The sequence below is a fragment of the Cnephaeus nilssonii genome, assembly GCF_951640355.1.
Source record: "Cnephaeus nilssonii genome assembly, chromosome: 7".
Taxonomy (NCBI): Eukaryota; Metazoa; Chordata; class Mammalia; order Chiroptera; family Vespertilionidae; genus Cnephaeus; species Cnephaeus nilssonii.
This window is the reverse complement of record NC_137078.1, coordinates 76045102-76066536: the sequence shown is the minus strand read 5'-3', so window position 1 is coordinate 76066536 and position 21435 is coordinate 76045102. Positions and strand designations below refer to the sequence as shown.

General features: G+C 49.2%; 2 protein-coding genes across 2 annotated transcripts; one reads left to right on the top strand and one right to left on the bottom strand.

Annotated features, from left to right (window-relative positions):
* Positions 1-848: 848 nt before the first annotated feature.
* BEST4 (bestrophin 4) lies at positions 849-4111 on the top strand (the record flags this gene model as incomplete). Its single annotated transcript, XM_079776148.1, has 9 exons — positions 849-1000; positions 1087-1181; positions 1759-1992; positions 2098-2252; positions 2703-2780; positions 3062-3259; positions 3371-3451; positions 3525-3679; positions 3829-4111. 9 exons carry the CDS (start codon positions 849-851, stop codon positions 4109-4111), a joined length of 1431 nt encoding a protein of 476 aa, XP_079632274.1.
* A 5098-nt stretch (positions 4112-9209) lies between these two features.
* Positions 9210-11915, bottom strand: RPS8 (ribosomal protein S8). Its single transcript, XM_079778441.1, has 6 exons — positions 11791-11915; positions 11282-11388; positions 10716-10815; positions 10165-10340; positions 9802-9931; positions 9210-9367 (listed from the first exon to the last, which is right to left on the bottom strand). Exons 1-6 carry the CDS (start codon positions 11792-11794, stop codon positions 9258-9260), a joined length of 627 nt encoding a protein of 208 aa, XP_079634567.1. The 5' UTR covers positions 11795-11915; the 3' UTR covers positions 9210-9257.
* Between the last annotated feature and the right edge of the window lie 9520 nt (positions 11916-21435).

Genomic DNA, 21435 nt, shown 5'->3' with positions numbered 1-21435 from the left:
GGGCACAGTGCCTGTCACTTAGTGCTCTGGAATCAGCAGCTGTTATCATTGTAACAATTGATCATGCATCTATTTTCTCACCTGGACCAGCACGGGACAGTAATCCCTATCATCCTGACTTCAAGGACATGGTGCCATCCGTGTGAGCTGTGGGGTCAATGCTGATGGCACTTCTGTCATTCAAAGGCCAGGCCAGCCCTGCAGGGGTAGGAGATATATCCAGTTCCCAGGGCCAGAGGAAGCGGGTGACAGCCTCAATCCATCAATGATAACCTCAGTCCAGTCAAACTTAATGGGCCCAGGAGGTACTTAAGTGTGTGTGAGGTGAACGCTGGCCCAGTTCTCCTTCCTCAACGCTGGCTGCTGCCTGGAGCAGGTAGGCAGGTATGGAGTGGGGGTGAGAATGCCCTGGGCCTCAGGAGACCAGCTTGGAGAGCGAGACCTCAAGGGACAGTGGTGGGTCTGGACTAGAGTCGAATCTCCTGCCTTCAGAGGTTCAAGGTCTGACTACTCCTAGGCCTGCAAGTGCAAGAGGAGCCTGGGGAAGCCTCAGGTGTGAGACAGCCTAGCTCTGAGCTCTCCCTTGTCCCGCCCACTCTGGCATGACCCCCGCACCACTGAGTTCTGGAGGGAGGGGATGGGGTGTGCTTTGTCCTTGGCAGCTTCCTCCCACCTGGCCTGCTGACACAAGGTGAAGGCTGGGGTGTGTATGACCCCCGCTGAAGGGAGGTTGCCTGGGGAGCTAAGCTTGGTGATGAGAAGAAGGCAAGCTAAGGAGAAGGCTTGCTGGGGAAAAGGGACACCTCCGGGGGCAGCTCTGTGACCTCCTACCCTAGGCCACCAGCGCCATGACGGTTTCGTACACCCTCAAAGTGGCGGAGGCCCGCTTCGGAGGCTTCTCTGGGCTGCTTCTCCGTTGGAGGGGAAGCATCTACAAGCTCCTCTACAAGGAGTTCCTACTCTTCATTGTCCTGTATGCTCTGCTCAGCATCACCTACCGGTGCGAGGGGGAGGGCTCAGGGCTGGTCTGTGGGGGGCGAGGCTGCCCGCCTCCCTCTAACCCAGGCCTGCCCCGGACCTTCCCAGGCTGCTGCTGACCCAGGAGCAGAGGCTCGTGTATGCTCAGGTGGCCCGATACTGCAACCGCTCTGCAGACCTCATCCCCTTGTCCTTTGTCCTGGGTAAGGCTATCTTCTAGCTCTCCCTGGCATCCTACCATCTTCCCTGACCTTTGGGTGGGGTTGACAGCTCTGAGGGTCAGATTTACCCCAAGCATCCCAGCCTGGAGATCAACCAGAGCAGGCTCAGAGGCATGGGAGCTGTGTGCTGGGTCCGGGATTTCCAGGGGGCTAGGCCCTGCCTATCACTTGCTGGACCCTCACTCCAAACAAGGCCCAAGCTACCTGCTGGCTGGCATCACCAACCTCTGGGTACTGGAGGGGAGCTGGAGAGAGATGGCACCCCATTCCCACCCTCAGGGGAAGCAGGGCTCATGAACCACCTGGCCTTGAACCACCACTTCTCTGCCTGAGGAGGGTTACTCTCCTTCCTCCCAGCGTGGTCTAGTACATCAGGCTGGGACCAGAGGAAGAGGGTGTCCTCCTGACAGCGAGGCAGGGCACCGGAGCCAAATGTGTCCTTCCCTCTGCCTGGGTTCAACCTGCCCTGGACCAGGCACTCTGGCTGAGGGGCAGGACACGCTGACCTCCAGGCCTTCCGTCTTTCCATCCCATCCCTGCTACCCTTGGTGGCAACCAGGTTTCTACGTGACCTTGGTGGTGAACCGCTGGTGGGCCCAGTACACAAGCATCCCGCTGCCAGACCAGCTGATGTGCGTCATCTCGGCCAGTGTGCACGGCCTGGACCAGCACGGCCGCCTGCTGCGCCGCACCCTGGTCCGCTACGCCAACCTGGCGTCCGTGCTGGTGCTGCGCTCGGTCAGCACCCGGGTGCTTAAGCGCTTCCCCACCATGGAGCACGTGGTGGATGCAGGTGCCTCGTGTGCCTCCTGGGCGGGGAGGTCTGACCCCCAGGGGAAGCTCCAGGGTCCCAGCATTTAGAGGCAGAGTCCGGGCTCCACCCACTTTATCTCCGCAGGTTTCATGTCTCAGGAAGAAAGGAAAAAGTTTGAGAGCCTAAAATCTGACTTCAACAAGTACTGGGTCCCCTGTGTCTGGTTCACCAACCTGGCGGCCCGGGCCCGGAGGGATGGGCGAATCCGTGATGACATTGCTCTCTGCCTGCTCCTGGAAGTGAGTCAGCCTAGGACCAGGCCCATCTGCCCTCCTTCCCCTAGCTTTGCAAACTGGAATAATAATTTTAGTATTTAACACTTACATCGTGCCAACTAGGTACTGCACACTGTTGGAAGCACTATACTGATATTAACTCATTTAACCCTCACAATCCTTGAGATAGGTACTATTATTACCACCCCCTTTCACAGATGTGGAAACTGAGGCAGAGAGTGGAAAATAAATTTGCCCAAGTTACACAACTAATAGGCAAGCTGGGATTCACACTCAGACCATCTGGCTGCAGGCTCTGCTTCCCACCACAGGCACCTGAGCCTGGGAACACCTCTGAGAGCAGAATGAGCCTCCAGACCTGTCCCAGGCCGTGTGTGTGTTGGGCTCCCCTTCTTCGCTCCACATTCTTCATTCCTCGTCATCACTGACTTCCTCCTCCTGCTGTTCCACCAGGAGCTGAACAAGTACCGAGCCAAGTGCAGCATGCTGTTTCACTACGACTGGATCAGCATCCCTCTCGTCTACACCCAAGTAACGGCCTCTACCTCCCCAGTCCCTCTGTCTGTCCTGTGCTGTGTGTGAGGCGCTGAGAATTAGAGATGGAACCTGCCCTGGGGCAGTTCAGTCTAGTGAGACATTGAACAGCTGAGGGCTCCTCCTCCCTGGACACCTACTGAGATGACCCCGTGCTCTCTGGTGCTGCCATACCTTGCTATATGTTGTCCGACCTCCATACTCATCCCCCTCTGCAGGTCCTTAGGGACAGGGACAGCATCTCTCCCGTCCCTTCAGCCAGGCTTCCCCTTCTCCAGGTGGTGACCATAGCAGTATACTCCTTCTTTGCCCTCTCCCTGGTTGGCCGCCAGTTTGTGGAGCCAGAGGCAGGGGCTGCCAAACCTCGGGAGCCTCTGGAGCCAGGCCAGGAACCGGGGCCAGCGCTGGGGGACCTGGACATGTATGTGCCTCTCACCACTCTGCTGCAGTTCTTCTTCTATGCTGGCTGGCTCAAGGTGGGCACTTCGGGTGGTCATGCCAGCGAGTTCTGTAGAGACATGAACCCAGGGCCCATCCCAACTCTGGGGACAGAGAATGGAGCAGACACACTGTCTTACAACCTGCAGGTGGCCGAACAGATCATCAACCCCTTTGGTGAGGATGATGATGACTTTGAAACCAACCAGCTCATCGACCGCAACTTGCAGGTGAGTCGTGGTCTGGGGGCAGAGCCCTGTTGTGAAGGACAGGAGGACCTGTGTGCCTTGCTGCCCACCCCAGGTGTCCCTGCTATCCGTGGATGACATGTACCAGAACCTGCCTCCGGTGGAGAAGGACCTGTACTGGGACGAAGGCTCAGTGCAGCCGCCCTACACTGTGGCCACCGTGGCCGAGTCTCTGAAGCCTTCCTTTCTGGGCTCAACTTTCAACCTGCGGTGAGTGGCCCCAGCAGGGGGGCCCAGGTCCCCGCCCAACCCCACCGTCTGGGGTGCCAATGCCTCGGTCCTTCCCGCCCTCTTCTGGAAAGCAAGTCCACCCCATGGGCCTGCGCTGAAGCTTGCTCATGCGGTCCTCTCACCCGTAGCATGAGTGACGACCCCGAGCAGAGTCTGCAGGTGGAGGCGACCCCTGCATTGGCTCGGCGTGTGCCAGCCACGCAGACCCCGCTGCTCAGCCGCGTCCTGGGTGCAGGAGCACCCTCCCCTGCCGTCAGTCTCCGGAACTTCGGCTGGACACGAGGACCTCCCCGGACCCCTCATCTGCTGCGCCCCAGGGCCGAGGAGGGCGGAGACCCCGAGGACTGCATTGAGGAGGCAGACTGCACGGAGGAGGAGGCGGGTCCAGAGGACCAGGCCCAGGAGCCCTGAGCAGAGGCAGCGGGAGCCCCAGGCGCCAACCCCCCACCCCCACCCGTCCCCTTCTCGCCCCTCTCTGCCGGTGTACTAGGAGCAGGAGCATTTAGGGACCGCCTTGAAAGAGGAAGATGGAGAGAAGGGCCTGAGCCAAGGCTTGGGAATGTGTCCCCTTTGACGGGAGGTGGGATGGCTTCTTTGGGGAGGCGAAGCTGGAAGGACACATGGGACCAGGCATAGAGGCGCAGCTACAGCCCAGGTGCAGTTAACTTCCTCCGCAATGGGGGGCTAGGCCAGTTCTCAGTCTTGAGGGAGCATCAGCATGACTGGAGGGCTCATTAAAAAGTCCTAGGAACCACTCTCAACGTTTCATTACCTCTGACATGGAGCTCAAGGATCACAATTTGAGTCATACATAAGATGTTTAGAATATACCCTATCCAGATAACCTTACTCTGAAGATGGATCAAAATGTGTGTGTTGGGCATTTTTGCTTTATCTGTAATGTTCAATATTTTTTGTTTACAATGAGAATATATTTATCACTTGTGCAGTTAGTTTAAAATTGAATTGGCATGCTGTGTGGTGAGATAAAGGGCTTGGGAATCTGTGCTGGAGGCTGATTAAACTCAGATGTGAAGGCAGTCATACATACACCACCCAGCCCACACTTCCAGCCAAGCCTTTCTCCACTCCCTCCAACCAAATGTGGAGAACGGATAAATTGAAGGGATGAGTCCTAGCCAGTTTGGCTCAGTGGACAGAGCGTTGGCCTGCAGACTGAAGGGTCCCAGGTTCGATTCCAGCTGGGGGCACATGCCCGGTTGCAGGCTCAATCCCCAGTGTGTGCGGGGGGGGGGGGGGGGGGGGAGGAGCGGGGCGGGGAGCGTGTGGGAGCAGCTGATCAATGATTCTCTCATCATTGATGTTTCTCTCTCTCCCATCCTCTCTGAAACCAATAAAGAAATATATTTAAAAAATTTTTAAGGGCTGAAAGTTGTCTATCCCCACGGTGGCACTGCTGTGCTGGGAGCACTCAGTTCAGATTGGAGTCATTGGTAAACTGAGCTCCTCTAAGGTTCCTGTCTTCTAGGCTCAGCCTCCAGTAAATAAATTGGTGAATATCAAAGCTGATCATAATGCCCAAGGAGGCAAATGCCAGAACTCAGCGGGGAGCACATATTTGAGGCAGGCGTACACAGGTAGAGGTTAAGTGCAGCCGGTGGCAGTGATGGGCAACCTTTTGAGCTTGGTGTGTCAAACTTCGCCAAAAAACTGAGCATAACTCGGGTAGTGTGTCACTTTGAGGAAAAAACATTATTTTGCAAATGTTTCATCCTCAGGAGCAGCAAATGTTTCATCCTCGGCATGTGGCCGCCTCAGCGGCCGCGTGTCATCAGAAATGGCTACGCGTGTCGGTGCTGACACGCGTGTCATAGGTTCGCCATCACTGACAGACTCAATCATAAGGCTGGTTTTGCTATTTTCCTGCTCCGTGACGGTGGGGTAGTGAACATTTCAAAGCCTCACAGTGACCAAGTCTATAATGTGGACAACAGCACCTCTCCATTGCTATTCACTAAGGAAGGCGAGTTGTTGTTGGGTTTTCAGGGGGAGGTAGCCTTGCTCTAGGGCAGGCGTCCTCAAACTACGGCCCGCGGGCCACATGCGGGTGTTTTTGCCGTTTTTTTTTTTTTTTTTACTTCAAAATAAGATATGTGCAGTGTGCATAGGAATTTGTTCATAGTTTTTTTTAAACTATAGTCCGGCCCTCCAACGGTCTGAGGGACAGTGAACTGGCCCCCTGTTTAAAAAGTTTGAGGACCCCTGCTCTAGTGCAAGAATGATCATCTGTGAAGGCAGTGGAGACTCCTTAGAACAGTGATGGCGAACCTATGACACGCGTGTCAGCACTGACACGCGTAGCCATTTCTGATGACACGCGGCCGCATGCCGAGGATGAAACATTTGCTGCTCCTGAGGATGAAACATTTGCGACTAGAGTCTTGGAGTTAGTTTTTTCCTCAAAGTGACACACTACCCGAGTTATGCTCAGTTTTTTGGCGAAGTTTGACACACCAAGCTCAAAAGGTTGCCCATCACTGCCTTAGAACCTACCGGTCCTATTGACAGATGAGAGGTAGAAGGGATGGAAGGAGAGGATCAATGCCTTGCAGAGCTCAAATTAGAAAAGGCAAAGGAGTGCTTATAGCTTTTTGAATTTGTCTAGGTCTTCAGGTTTTTACTGGAAGCCACCCAGCCCCTCACCCCCCCCCCCAAAAAAAAAAGAGTAAAGGCAAAGTGTGGAGCGTCACTCTCAGTAATCGTTAGCTATTAAGATGGTGCAGATCCTCACTTGGTAGGAAGGTGAAGGCTAGGTCTCTCCAGAGCCAATGGTAAGATTTGAGGTTTGGGTTTTTATCCTTAAGTTGTTTTGGGGCTCATCTTTCGTGTCTGCAAGTTAGCCAAGTTGATGAATCAATTGGATTTTGCACTCATTTGGCTCCTAAGATATGTATTTGCACTTTCCATCAACTTTATTTAAATTGTATCAGGTCTTTAGGAACTCATTAACTTAGCACATATTTGAGTGTGTGGCGCACGGCCATGCACTTTCCCAGATACTGGACACAGCAGGAAACAATGATCTGTTCCTTGAGTTGTATTTTGAGGACAAAAAAATACAAGCAAATAATAAAAAAAAGTTCATGCCAGGTAAAGGGATGAGAAAAACAGGGGCAAAGGACAGTGTGGAAGGGACTGCAATTTCAAATTGTGACCAGCCTAGCCCGTGTGGCTCAACGGTTGAGCATCAACCTAGGAACCAACTTGCTGGTTCAATTCCCTTTCAGGGCACATGCTCAGGTATCAGGCTCAATACCCAGTGGGGGTGCATGCAGGAGGCAGCCAATCAATGATTCTCTCAACGATGTTTTGTATGTTTTTTTAAATGGAGAAATACATACTTATTTTTTTTAAAATATATTTTATTGATTTTTTTACAGAGAGGAAGGGAGAGTGATAGTTAGAAACATCGATCAGCTGCCTCCTGCACACTCCCTACTGGGTATGTGCCCGCAACCAAGGTACATGCCCTTGACTGGAATCAAACCTGGGACCCTTGAGTCCACAGGCCGATGCTCTATCCACTGAGCCAAACCAGTTAGGGCTTCTTTTATTTTTAAAAGCTATTTTTTTTAATTGATTTCAGAGGGAGAGAAACATCAATAATGAATCACTGATTGGCTGCCTCCTGTACGCCCCCTATTGGGGATTGAGTGGGCAACCAGGGCATATGCCCTTGATCTGAATGGAACCCGGAACTGAAAGTCCTGCAGGATGATGCTCTATCCACCAAGTCAAACTGGCTAGAGCTCGATGTTTCTTTTTAATCCTCATTAGAGGATATTTTTCCATTGATTTTTAGAGTAGGAGAGGGACACAGAAATATCGATGAAACACATCAATTGGCTGCTTCCCGCACATGCCCTGATTAGGGTCCGGGCCCGTGAGGCGCCTGCAACCAAGGTGTGCGCCGTTGACCTGAATTAAATCCAGAACCCTTCAGTCTGCAGGGCCGACCGATCCTCTATCCACTGAGCCAAACCAGCTAGGGGTCTCATAGATGTTCCTATCTATCCCTCTCTCCCTAAAAAATCAATAAAAACTTATTTTTTAAATTGTGATCGGAGAACTCACTAGTCAGAGCAAAGACCTGGAAGAAGTCATTAGGATATCTGAAGTGTTCATAAATTAAGGCCAGATGGTAGGCACTATAGAAAAGGGACCAGTCACATTGAGTTTGTCTTTTGTAAGGATTTTGAGATGGGAAGTAATTTTTTCTTTAAACACAATGTTTTAAAATAATCATTGATTGCTGGGGTTGCACTGGGAACAGCAGCAGCAGCAGCAGCAGCATCATTGAGAATGAGTAAGATACAAAAAAGGGACCAGAATGGTCAGGGTGACGTTACAGGTTGAACCAAGATTTGATGACATTAGATGAACCTGCTGACATCAAAGTGCAGGTGCCTGTGCTAGCTCAAGTCAGAAAGATAAACACAAACTTCATTAAGTGCTGGTGTTAGCCCTAGCTGGTTTGGCTCAGTAGATAGAGCGTCAGCCCGCAGACCGAAGGGTAATGGGTTCAATTCTGGTCAAGGGCACATGCCCAAGTTGTGGGCTTGGACCCCAGTAGGAGGGTGTGCAGGAGGCAGCTGATCAACCATTCTCATCCTTGTTTCCCTCTCTCTGAATTAAAAAATTGGCAACCGAACATACTTTTTAGGGCAAGGGGTTAGGGCTTAGGAGAAAAATAGAACCTGCTCTGAACAATGCAGAAATTTCGATTTCTAGAACATTAAAATCAAGGTCCAAGGGGTACAGGATCTCTAAGGAGCCAACTTTAGAGGCAGTATTGCTTCAGGTTACAATCACGGTCAACACATCAATACTGAGGAGTAAGCCTTAGTGCTGTAATACCTCCCTTATATGGTCTTTGCTTGGCCTGCAAGCCACATGTCACTTTGGGGTGAGAAGTTCCCCCTACTATACATATTTTTTAAAAATCCTCACCCAAGAACATTTTTTCCCATTGATTTTGAGTGAATGAAAGGGAAGGAGAGCTGAGACCGGTTTGGCTCAGTGGATAGAGCGTCAGCCTGCAGACTCAAGGGTCCCAGGTTCGATTCCGGTCAAGGGCATGTACCTTGGTTGCGGGCACATCCCCAGTAGGGGGTGTGCAAGAGGCAGCTGATCCATGTTTCTCTCTCATGGATGTTTCAAACTCTATCCCTCTCTCTTCCTCTCTGTAAAAAATCAATAAAATATATTTAAAAAAAAAAAAAAAAAGGGAAGGAGAGAGGGGAACATCAATAAGAGATATATTGATTGGGTTGCCTTCTGCATGTGCCCTGACCCAGGCAGGGGATTGAACCTGCAACCCAGGTAGGTGCCCTTGACAGGTAATAATCAGTGTGCAGGTTTATGCTCTAACCACTGAACCACGTTGCCCAGGGCCCTCTTACTATATTGAAGTACAGCCCTCCAGGGAGAGGGATTTAGAGTACTCTAATAGCGTGCTGATCAAGTATTCAGACGTGGACACAGAACCTAGAATAAACACCTTTATTACATGAGCTAAGACAGGAGGGAAGAGGGTTTATTTGCCTTTCCGGGCCTTGATTTTCCTCAAATAGAACTCCAGCTCCTTGCCCTCGAGCACATAGCCATCTGCTCGGCCACACTGGCCTGGTCTTGAAGCGATGCATGCTGCCGAGAGAATATGTGGTCCTCAGCAAAACAGCAATGTGATCTTACCCATAGCTATGTGCCCTTAAAAGCATACACTGATTTAGGTATTGGGGGGCGAGAGGGGGGTCAGGCATGAAACCTGTTGTCTCCTCAGATACACTTTATCGTCACTTAAAGTCAGTAGCAGAACTGGACAAAGTTTTCATCACTGAGACAGCCCCCCTTAGCCTGGGCACTCACTTCTCAGAATTCTGCTCACCCAGGCCTATGGACTCCTGCCCACCATTTCCGATTTTAGCTTCACACTAATGGGTTGACCAAATGGTGATTTGTATGCTGCTGTTATTAAACTGTCCTGTGAACCCTCTAGACGACATGGCTGGCAGTCCACAGGACCGAGGCAAGGGTAAAATAGCTCGTGACCCACCACCCCAACGCGACGGCCATCTTACCGAGAAGCTTGCCCTGCTGGAACTGCTCCTCAAGAAGACTGCTGATCTTGGCATTCTTTTTCCTTTCATCATATTTCTTCTGAATTTTCTTTGATCGTTTTTTGTTCAAAATCTCTTCCTCTTCAGGAGTCTAAGGAAAGGAGACAAAGATGGGTTAGCTAGGGGTCCCCAAATTCTAACTCGAGGAAGGATTGTCATGGTACCCTTGAACCCCGCACATCCCAACTTCTGCCTTCCTCAGCACTAAAGGCTTTCTTCTCTTTCCATTCAGTAGCAGAACTGGACAGAATTTCATCACAAGGCGGCTGTAATCAGGTTGGCCTCCCCCCACCCTACAGGGAGGTTGGCTCCCCAAACACGCACCAGCTTGGCCCCCTTCTTGCGGCCCAGGGGCAGTGCGTAGTGGGACTCGTACCACTGTCGGTACGGTGTGCTGTCGACGAGCACGATGCAGTTCTTTACTAGGGTCTTGGTGCGGACCAGTTCGTTGTTGGATGCATTGTAGACGACATCAATAATCCTTGTTTTGCGCGTACAACCTGCTCACAGGAGAAATTCAGAATCAAGCAGAGTAAACCAAAGGCCAACTGGCCTTGCCCTCCCATCCCAGCCTAATAGGGCCGAAGGCGAAGTACCCAGCCATGGGGCATCAGCTCATGTTCCACAAGCCCATCTTTCCGGAAGTGGCTGACCACCACACACACAGTCTCTAGATCCAGCCCCTCCCTGAGCCCACAGGAGTTTCCAGTACAGGCTGCAGAGACAGCTCTAATTACCACAGCCTCAGGGTCTTTCAAGAAGAAACTTCAGTGTCTGGGTGGAGGCCATGGACTTCCTGCTAAAAGCACGTACTGAAGCTCCGAGGCTGTAGGTGCCGAAATCCCACCCACTCCTGCCGGGCCTCACTCACTCACACTCTGAGCCCCAGGAGAAGTTGCCCACGTCCAGCCTCAAGGCTCGGTACTTCTTGTTGCCTCCGCGCACTCGGACTGTGTGGATGCGGCGGGGTCCAATCTGGGAAACACAAGGAGACGGGGACTAGGTTATAAAGGAAAGCAAGACGCGAGAGGCAAGGGAGCCTGGCCGGATGGAGGAAACAGTCAGTGTAACTATGACGAGTCCTAGCACTGGCAAGTGGCACACAAGTGGCCAAGACGGCCACACCACGCCTAAGGATACCTTTTTCATCACTCTAGTTACCTCCAAGGAAAAAAAAAATTGATTCCCAAACACTGTAAACCAAGTGTGCACGCGACAGAAACACCGGGTTTCTAACCAGCACGTGCGGAGCCCTTTAATCCTCACAGCACGTCTCCGTGCAACCTCTCTCGTATTTACCCAACAGGTAACGACGAAGAGGCCATTCGCTCCCAAAACGTCACGGGGCCCACCCACCACCCAAGACTCAACAGCCACGCGCAGAGCCGGACCGTGGAGACCCGCCGGAGTGGACCTCCGGGTGGCGAGGCCCCGCACGCACCTTCGTGTTGGCAGCAGGCCGTCCCAGCTCATATTTTCGCTTCTTGTGGTAGGGCTTCCTCTTGCCCCCGGTCTTGCGGCGCTTGTGCCAGTTGTCCCGAGAGATACCTGTTTGGAGGTACGGGGTGCGGAAGCCTGAACCACTGGGACGCGGGCAGCCCTAAGCCAGCTCCAGACCCCGCGCAGGGCGGGCGGCACGCTCAGCTCTCCAAGGTTGGCTTCCCCACGGAGCGTCGGGGATTTCACAGCAGTCCTAAGGCGTCATCATGCGCGTGCCGCCCCGCCTGCACCCTCTCCCGCGGCAGCCATGTTGACGCCGCTTGCATCCCGGCTCGGGCTCTGGCACGGACCCCAGCGCCGGACTCGGCGGCACAAACCTGAGCATAAACTTCCTCATGGCTGTTCGTTGCCGAGGGTCAGCGCGCCCACCCTCCTAATTTGGCTGAGAGGCAGGATGGCGCCGGATTGAACTCGCTCCTCTACCCCAGCCCTGACACAAGCAACACTCACCCATAGCTCGGCACCGGCTGGAAAGAGAAAACGCAAAGACTCACGGGCCGGTTTGTAAAACGTAGCCACACCCTACGTAGAAAGTAGCCGAAAGTTACAACGTAGTACGTTACGACGGTTTTGCGACCGCGTCGTAGGCCCCGCAGTTACCACGAGTCGGCGAACGCGGGAGACCTTCCTCCTAAAAGGAGCTCTAAAACCCTGGGGAGGGGGTTGGGAGGGGATGGGAAGGGGGTTGGGAGGGGCGCTGGGGAGGGGATCTGGGAGGGGGTGGGGATGGGATTAGGGAGGGGGAGGGGGAGGGGGAGGGGAGGGCCTGAGGTTGGGAGTCTCGCGGCACCGCGAGCCGTGAGCTTTGGTGGAGGTTGAGGCTCCGTCTAGGCCCGGGCACAGCCGAGGGGCCGTGGGGAGTAGCCTGGCTGGTTACCCTTTGAGGAGACTCGCTTTAGAAGCTTTTGCAGTGGTCCAGGGTGAGAGATGTGGGGGCGGGGGCGTTGGAAAAGGGGGAAAGGCAGTAGAGATGGAAAGGAGGGATGAGCTTGGGTTTTGTTTTGAAGGGTTTGGGGAGAAATTGGATGTTGGGGTTTAGGGAGAGGGAGGTGTGTCAAGGATTGTCAATATCTCACTTGATCAACTGGATGAATATTGGTACCATTTTTGTTGAAGTGGAGTAGTCTTAGGTAGGAGCTTGGTGACTCATGTAAGTGGGAATGGCAGTGTTGAGGCCCAAGGCAGGCCACCCCAAAATATCACATAATGGCATATAGGTTAACTAGTTACTTGGGAAACAGAAGGGCACCTGACTTTCCATTGTCTCCTTAAATGCAGAAAATAAATCTCCCGGCACCTGAAAGACACACCTTATTTAGTTTGTAATATGTTTTATTGATTTCAGAGAGGAAGGGAGAGGGAGAAACATCAATGATAGAGAATCATTGATCGGCTGCCTCCTGCTGTCCCCCACTGGGGATCGAACCCATAACCCGGGCACCTGCCCTGACTGGGAATCAACCATGACCTCCTGGTTCTTAGGCCTACACTAAGCCACACCAGCTGGGAGAGAAACCCCTTATTGATAGAGTTAAGTAGCTCAGAGCTGACCAATCTGTAGAAACAAGCATTAGTCTTTACTGATTTTACTACTCAAGCCCAAACCTTGCTTAGATTTCTTATGAGCACTGACTTTCTTTGTCCTGTCAGTTTCTCAAAAATATTAAAAGATGCCTGGTTTGATAATTTATTGGAGCCTCATTTTATTATCTGACCGTCATATTGTGATTCTCCCATGTACACATGTAAATTGATATTTTCCCCTGTTAATCCAGTGTTATGTCAATTTTACTCTTGTTATTAGTCCAGCCACAAGAACTAAAAGTAAAAGGGAATTCTCCCTCTCCGTGACAACAGGCAGCTAAATGTTCATGTCTGGTCATCCTTATGGAAGAGATCTGGACCGAAGATGTTCTTTTGGGAATCATTGGTATATAAATGGTAATTAATGCTGCCAGAATGGCCCTAACCGGTTTGGCTCAGGGGATAGAGCATAGGCCTGTGGATTCAAGGGTCCCAGGTTTGATTCTGGTTAAGGGCATGTACCTTGGTTGCAGGCACATCCCTGGTAGGGGCTGTGCAGGAGGCAGCTGATTGATGTTTCTCTCTAATTGATGTTTCTAACTCTCTCTCCCTCTCCCTTCCTCTCTGTAAAAAATCAATAAAATATTTTTTTTTTAAAATGCTGCCAGAATGAATATAGTAATCTAGGGAGACATCCTAAGGCAAACTTTTCTTGTAAAAGGTAAGTAAATACTTCAGGCTTTGTGGGCTATAGGTTCTGTGTCAGCTTTGCTGTTGTAGTGTGAAAGCAGCCATAGACAAAGGTAAACAAATGGATATGGCTGGCTGCCTGCCAATAAAACTTCATGGATACTGGGATTCATTTGTTATGAATACTATGCTTTTGAATTTTTTCCAAACACAAACAAAAACCACTAAGCTCAATGGGCCCCATCAGTACACAGTAGTGGGCCAACCTCTGGCATAAAGAAATAGAAGAAGAGGGCCTGGGTTCAAGGCTTGAGGAATGGCAACATTCAAGGCCAGGTAGAGAAAAGAGGCTTGCAAGGGAGCCAGAAGGAGCAATTAGAGTGACAGACAGCACAGAGTGAGGGTCATGTCATGGTCTCATGCTACTATGGTGTCTAGTTAAAAGACTAAAAAGTGATGATTGGATTGTTGAGTGGCATTGGCAAGAGCAGTTTCTGTGCAATGAACTGGACAAAACTTGATTAGTTTTTCCAAAAACTTGAAACAAGGGGACATTTAAAAAATACAATATATGGAGATAATTGTTTTGAGAAGTTTGAAGGGGAAGAGAGAATGAGGGTGGTGACTGAAGAGGAACACAGAGCAGAGGGCAGTTTTGGTTTTTTGTTTGTTTGTTTTTTTGTGTGTTTTTTTTTAGTTTTGTTTTTTTAAATTACATATATTTTTTATTGATCTCAGAGAGGAAGGGAGATGGAGAGATAGAAATATCAATGATGAGAGAGAATCATTGATTGGCTACCTCCTGCACGCCCCCTACTGGGAATCGAGCCCACAACCTGAGCATGTGCTCTGACCAGGAATTGAACCGTGACCTGGTTCATAGGTCAGTGCTCAACCACTGAGCCACACAGGCCAGACAGAGGGCAGTATTTTTTGTCTTTTTTTAAAGGAATAAACTGCTTGATTTATAGGCCCTTTTATAGTTGGCTCCATACTATCTCATTCATTGGAAGGGATTCTCTCATCATTATCCCTTTCTTCTGTATTTTCAATCTCGTACTGGCTTCCAGCACATTCAGAATAAAATCCAAATTTCTTCCCCCCCCCCCTTTGGTATGTGTGGGGTGTGTATGTGTCACCCATGAAATGAGTTTTACCTGCATGGTCAGTGGAGAGGTGTCTTAGACAAACTGTGGGCCCTGGGGTAAAAGGGTGTCATGGCCTGAAGCGTGGTTTTGAGGATCTAGCAGCTTCGATGCAGTGCTTCCATGTTATAGATTTTCCTGTTCTGAGTCCCTTTGTGGGGACTACAGAACCCCTATACTGGCCTTGAGGGGAGGCTTCCAGAAATGTCCCAGGCTAGATAAATGTTTTGGGTGTGGGCGTTGTACACACCCAGAATGTGTGTGTTTGTCCCCAAGGTGTGTGCGCCAGGGTGGGTGTGACTGTCAAGGGCCCTGGGATTGGAGAGTTGGTGACATTCCTTGCCCATGACCCTGTAGAATAAAATCTAAATTTCTTACCAGGAACTGGAAGACCCAGGAATAGGGGCTGTGTAATTTCATGTCATCCTGGAGAGAGCCTTTCTTCTGCTTCCCTTACTACCCTCGCCTGGACACTACTCCATTTGCTTTGAGACCATCAGTGATCATATTATGGCTTTGACCCTTTTTTTCATTATTTACCTTGAAAAATTATCTCCTGCCTGGTTGGTGTGGCTCAGTGGTTGAGCACTGACCTATGAACCAGGTCATAGTTCCATTCCAGGTCAGGGCACATGCCCAGATAGCAGGTTCGGTCCCCAGTGTGAGGCATGCAGGTGGCAGCCGATCATATCAATGAGTCTATCTCATCATTGATGTTTCTCTTTCTCTCCCTCTCCCTTTCTGAAATCAATAAAAAAATATATTTTAAAAATTATCTCCCAAATTATACCTATCACCCATGTTCTTTTTTTTAAAATATATTTTATATTTCATATTAAATTTGTAATAAAGGTAAATCTTGGGATTGGGAAGCTAATGGCATTTAAGTTGCCAAAGAGGTGGTTTTCTTATTTTACTCTATTATTATTTTTTAGAAATATATTTTTAGTGATTTCAGAGAGTAAGGGAGAGGGAGAGAGAAATAGAAATATCAATGATGAGCCCTAACTGGTTTGGCTCAATAGATAGAGCGTTGGCCTGCGGACTGAAGGGTTCCAGGTTCGATTCCGGTCAAGGGCATGTACCTTGGTTGTGGAGGGTGTGCAGGAGACAGCTGATCGATGTTTCTCTATTCCTCTCCCTTCTCTCTGTAAAAATTAATAAAATATATATTTAAAAAAAAGAAATATCAATGATGAGAGAAAAAAAATCATTGACTGGTTGCCTCCTGCATGCCCCCTACTGGGGGTTGAGCCTGCAACCTGGGCATGTGCCCTTGACTAGAATCAAACCCGGGACCCTTCAGTCCACAGGCCGATGCTCTAGCCAGTGAGCCAAAGTGGCTAGGGCGCTATCACCCACGTTCTAATCCTGAGACAGGTAAATATATATTTATACAGATTTCTCAGCATCCAGTTCCTACAATCTTCCTACAGTATGTCCTGTATCATTCATCAGGAAAAAATCCTCTTTGTCTTCAACCTCTTCTCTAAATTTTGCCTTCTGTATGTTTCCTTTGTCTTCTAACAGAAACCTGATTATCTCAGAAGACTTTTCCTGGTCGACCTTTCTTAAGTGGAAGATGACTACACTCTGGTTCTCTAGATAGGAGAGAGGTGTGCTCCATGGTCTTTGCCAATTTCAGGCCATCCTTACTCTATCTTCTCTAAACACCACAAACTTTGAATTTTATGCTATAAGACTATAACATTCACAACCCCTCTTTACTGCAGTTATCCACAAATTCTGGTTCTTACCAACTTACCAGTATGCCTGGAAGATTTTAAATCCTGACTCACTGATACTTTCTCTAATACGATCATTTTGTGAGTGCCTCCACATGAGCAACACAGATGCCTGAGGCAGCATTACTAGTTGGGGCTAATAAGAGGGTGACCAAAAACCCCACAAACCCCAAAACCAACTCAAAAGGAAAAACAGTGCAATAAAGAGATTTGAAAAACTCTTACGTATTCCTGGGAAGCTAGAAGGCCATGCGCATATGCAGGGCTGAGTATATGCTAAGCCAGAAAAGACCTGAGAAGACCCTAATATCAATGAGATAGGGCTGACCTTGAAGCTCTGCACAAACAGGAATTAAAAGCTATGTATTGCCCTGGCTGGTTTGGCTCAGTGGACTGAGCGTTGGCCTGCGAACTGAAGGGTCCCGGGTTTGATTCCGGTCAAGGGCACATGGGGGCGTGCAGGAGGCAGCCAATCAATGATTTTCTCTCATCACTGATGTTTTTATCTCTCTCTCCCTCTCCCTTCCTCTCTGAAATCAATAAAAATATATATATTTTAAAAAGCTATGTATCATTGTGGCTCATGTATCTAAATGGTTGGAGCATTGGCCCAGGCACCTAAGGGTCATGAGTTTGATTCCCAGTCAAGGGCATGTACCTGGGTTGTAGATTCAATCCCTGCTCCTAGTCAAGGCTGATGCAGGAGGCAACCAATCTGTGTGTCTCTGTTACATTGATTTCTCTCTCTCTCTTTCTCCCTCCCTCCCTCTCTTTCACTCTCTAAAAATCAATGGAAAAATATCCTTGGGTGAGGATTAAAAACAAAAAAAGCTATACAACATGCCCTGGCCTGTGTGGCTCGGTTGAGCATCATCCATCCCATGCACCGAAAGGTTGCTGGTTTGATTACTGTTCAGGGCACATGCCCAGGTTGTAGATTCAGTTCCCAGTCGGATGTGTACAGGAGGCAACTGATCAATGTTTCTCACTTTTTCTTTCTCTCTCTCTCCCTTCCTCCCTCTCTCTCCCTTCCTCTCTCTCTCTCTCTCTCTCTCTCTCTCTCTCTCTCTCTCTCAAACTCAATAAACATTTTAAAAAAAGGAAAAACGCTATATAATATAAGCAAGTGGGATTTATTCCAGATTTGCAAGGTTGGTTTCACATCTGAAAATAAATTAATATACTATATTGATGGAATAAAGGGGAAAACACAGAAAAAAATGACAAAATTTAATACACTTTCATGATAAAAATACTCTACAAACTAGAAACAGAAGTGACTTCCTCCACCTGATAAAGGCCATCTACAAAACTCCACAGCTCACATCATCCTTAATGATCAAAAATAAAACAAGGAAGTCCACCCTTGCCACTTCTATTAAAAAATGTATTGGGGCCTGGCCAGCATGGCTCAGTGGTTGAGTGTTGACCTATGAACCAGGTCATAGTTCCATTCCAGGTCAGGGCACATGCCTGGGTTGCGGGCTCAATCCCCAGGGTTGGGGGCATTCAGGAGGCAGCCAATCAATGATTATCTCTCATCATTGATGTTTCTCTCTCTCTCTCTCTCTCCCCCTCTTCCTTCCTCTCTGAAATCAATTATTTATTATATAAAAAACCTGTGGTCATCACTCCATCATGCCGTAACGACCAATCAGCAGGAGGCTGCTTGCATGGTGAGGTGCGCACGGGTGGGTGGGGACTTGACTCTGGAGGACTTGACCGGAGGCATGGGTGGATTTCTGGGTCCCGCCTCCTGTAGTGGCGGTGGCAGAGGTGGCTGCAGGACTCTTTCTGGGTCCCGCCAAGCTGCGGGACTCTGGGTTCTGGGTCTCGCACGATTTTGTGCACTGGACCCTAGTATCTAAAATAATAAAAGCGTAATATGCTAATTAGACTCGACATCCTTCTGTAACAAAGCCGGGGCTGCAGCCAGAGGACCCAGCGGGGGATCTGTGGCTGCGAGGGAAGGATCCAGGCAGCCGTGACTGTGAAGGCCTACTCTTGCACGAATTTTGTGCGTTGGGCCTCTAGTCTATATATATAAAAGCCTAAGCGACTGTTACGACCAGTTGACCAAACGATCAGTTGACCAGTTGCTATGACATGCACTGACCGCCAGGGGATAGATGCTCAATGCAGGAGCTTCCCCCTTTTGGTCAGTGTGCTCCCACAGGGGGAGTGTCGCTGAGCCAGAGCTGCCTGGGCTCACAGCTGGCAAGCACAGTGGTGGTGGCAGGAGCCTCTACCGCCTCCGCTGCAGGAGGGTGGTAAGGAGTGAGGGATCCCGGACTGTGAGAGCCCCGGACTGTGAGAGGGATGTCTGACTGCTGGCTTAGGCCTGATCTTCAGGGGGATCAGGCCTAAGCTAGCAGGCAGACATCCCCCAAGGGGTTCCAAACTGCTAGAGGGCGCAGGCCGGGCTGAGGGGCCCCACCCCAAGTGCACAAATCTTGTGCACCAGTCCCCTAGTATATATATAAAGTGAAAGACAACCCAAAGAATGAGGGAATATGTGGGGAAGCATGGGACTTGGTTGGAAAGTTTGTAAGGAGGAGTCTCTGAAAGGATGGGAGCCTTTACAGGGTGCTGGCCAAAGGCGGCCGACCCTGCCTTGACTTTTCCAAACAAGTCTGAGCCCCCGGATGTTTTACTGGAATCTTTATGTTTAATTTTTAGACGTCCTTGCTTAAAGGACACTGCAGATGCATGTGTCTTCTCAAGGATACTTACCCTGCTGATAGTATCGAGAACTTAATTTTAGTTCAAGTTGTTGCTACAATAAAAGCCTAAGGAGGCAGGCAAATGAGGCTGTTTGGTTCCTATAGCCAAGTGGTCCCTTAGCCCTCTGTTTCACAGAAATGTGTGTCAGAGTAATCATTCATCCATGGCTCAGGGTGTGCTGGTCAGCTCCGGCAAGTGGTGCCCCATGTGAGGAATGAGGAAAGCAATGAGATGTGGCAAAAACCTCAAAAACGAAGAGGTAGAAAACTAAAGTAACTGCACAATAAGTCATTGGAGCCCAGTGGGGATTTCCAAGTTTGAACAGATTTTTTTCTCAGCTGAGGTTTCACAATGGGACAACAGCTGTCTACAGAACAACAGTAATATATCACAGTGCTTAAACAGTTATTAAAAGCAGGTGATGCTGAAACTGGTTTGGCTCAGTGGATAGAGCGTCGGCCTGCGGACTGAAGGGTCCCAGGTTCGATTCCGGTCAAGGGCATGTACCTTGGTTGCGGGCACATCTGTGCAGGAGGCAGCTGATTGATGTTTCTGACTCTCTATCTCTCTCCCTTCCTCTCTGTAAAAAAACAATAAAATATATTAAAAAAAAAAAGCAGGTGATGCCTCTGTTACAGAAGAACAACTAAAGAGCCTGTTACAGACTATTATAATTTCTGCACTATGCCCACTTCATATTGGGGATCAAAAGCCTACAGAGCAACAGGAGGATTTACCACCGCCCCCTCCTCCTGAAGTAGAGCCTATAGAGCCTGTAATACCTAAAGCCATGCCTTCAGAGGAACCCTTTCCTGATCCTCCGCCTCTGGTGTGGGAAGGCTCATCAACTAGTGCCACAACCTTCTTGGTGGGGTTCAGGATCTGAAGGAGGGGCCGATGCATAAATGAAAATGCTATACAAGAAATATGAATTTAGAAGGCATGGGGGGCCAGGTGGAAACCTCTCTCTAGAGGAGAAGCTCACCAACTTCTGGCCGGTCTGCTTTTTATTTACTTCAATACACATTTGCCCTTTAGCAATGAATACAGGTGTATCAAAGGTAAAGTTTGGTAAACAGTATAAGGATTATCAGGTTAGGGAATTGCCTTGAGCTACTGAGCCCACAGCATGGCGATATTATGCTGATTTTGAGCCCTGCTGAATATGAAAGTCCATTGGTCTTCCAATGATTCTTTTTGCATTAACATGCTAACTGTTGTTGGATTTAGCCTCCAGCAAACTAGATCCTCAATTATGGGATCATGTATCAGGCAAGCTATGTTAGAAGGAAAGCTTTTGGCTTGCCCAGTTATGCAAGATCAGCAAGATCAGATACATGAACCATTCTCCTTTAATACCTTTAAAGAAATAAGGAGAAGTATTAGAGAAAATGGGGTTAACAGTCCATTTACAAAAGGACTCCTTAATGCTTTGTTTGAAAATTACCATATGACACCTTGGGACTGGCAGATTTTGGGCAAAACAACTCTGGATGCCAGTCAACATTTATTATGAAGAGCAGAATATGATATCTGTGAACAACAGTCTGTTTATGGGTGTTCACTGGCAACCTCACCCGGGAGCCCTCTGGGCAGCATTCTAGCTATAAGTCCCAGGCACTGTAAGATATCTTCTGAAAGATTTATGGGAAGAACTCTGATTTATTGTCTTGTCTGTGGGTTGTGTGCACCTGTAAATATACATGGAGTGTCTCTATTGATTGTTGTGTCTTTGTTATTTAGTTTGTCATTGTTGTTTTGTGTCTTTGTTATTTAGTTTGTTTAAAGATGGGGTATATTTCACTTTACCAGGGGTCCCAGCTACTTGTGGCAGGCTGAACCCATGGCAGGGATTGCAGGAGCTTCCCAGCAGCTGCCAAGAATTCTTAATCTTGGGGACCCTTCTTGCTCCCTTTCAAGGCATCAGCCACTGGAAATGCTTAGCTAGTGGAAGTTCTTGTCTGTCTGTAATGTAATTTGGTTACTGACTGATGTTCTTTGCTTGCTTTCTTATCTTTGGGGGACTTAGTTTGCACTTTGCCATTTTATGAACAGAGGGAATCCTCTGTCTCTGCTGTTTGGGCTTTGTGCCACTCAGAACCCATTGGCTCTGCTGGGTTAGTGTGAGACAAGATTCTAAGACTAATGTCTCATCTACCCTTTTGTGAGTACTTATTCATTTACTGTAGGGTTTTTTGTTTTGTTTCTGTTTTTAAGATCTCTTCTTATATGCAAGATTTCATATTGTAAGTCTATTCAGAAAGAGG

Bases quoted from the DNA above. Each gene is read 5' to 3' on its own strand.
- RPS8 (XM_079778441.1), bottom strand. The intron at 10,341-10,715 runs GTGAGTGAGTGA...TCCTGTGAGCAG, and splicing joins CTTCTCCTGGGGCTCAGAGT to GTTGTACGCGCAAAACAAGG. The intron at 9,932-10,164 runs GTGCGTGTTTGG...TCCTTTCCTTAG, and splicing joins GCAAGAAGGGGGCCAAGCTG to ACTCCTGAAGAGGAAGAGAT.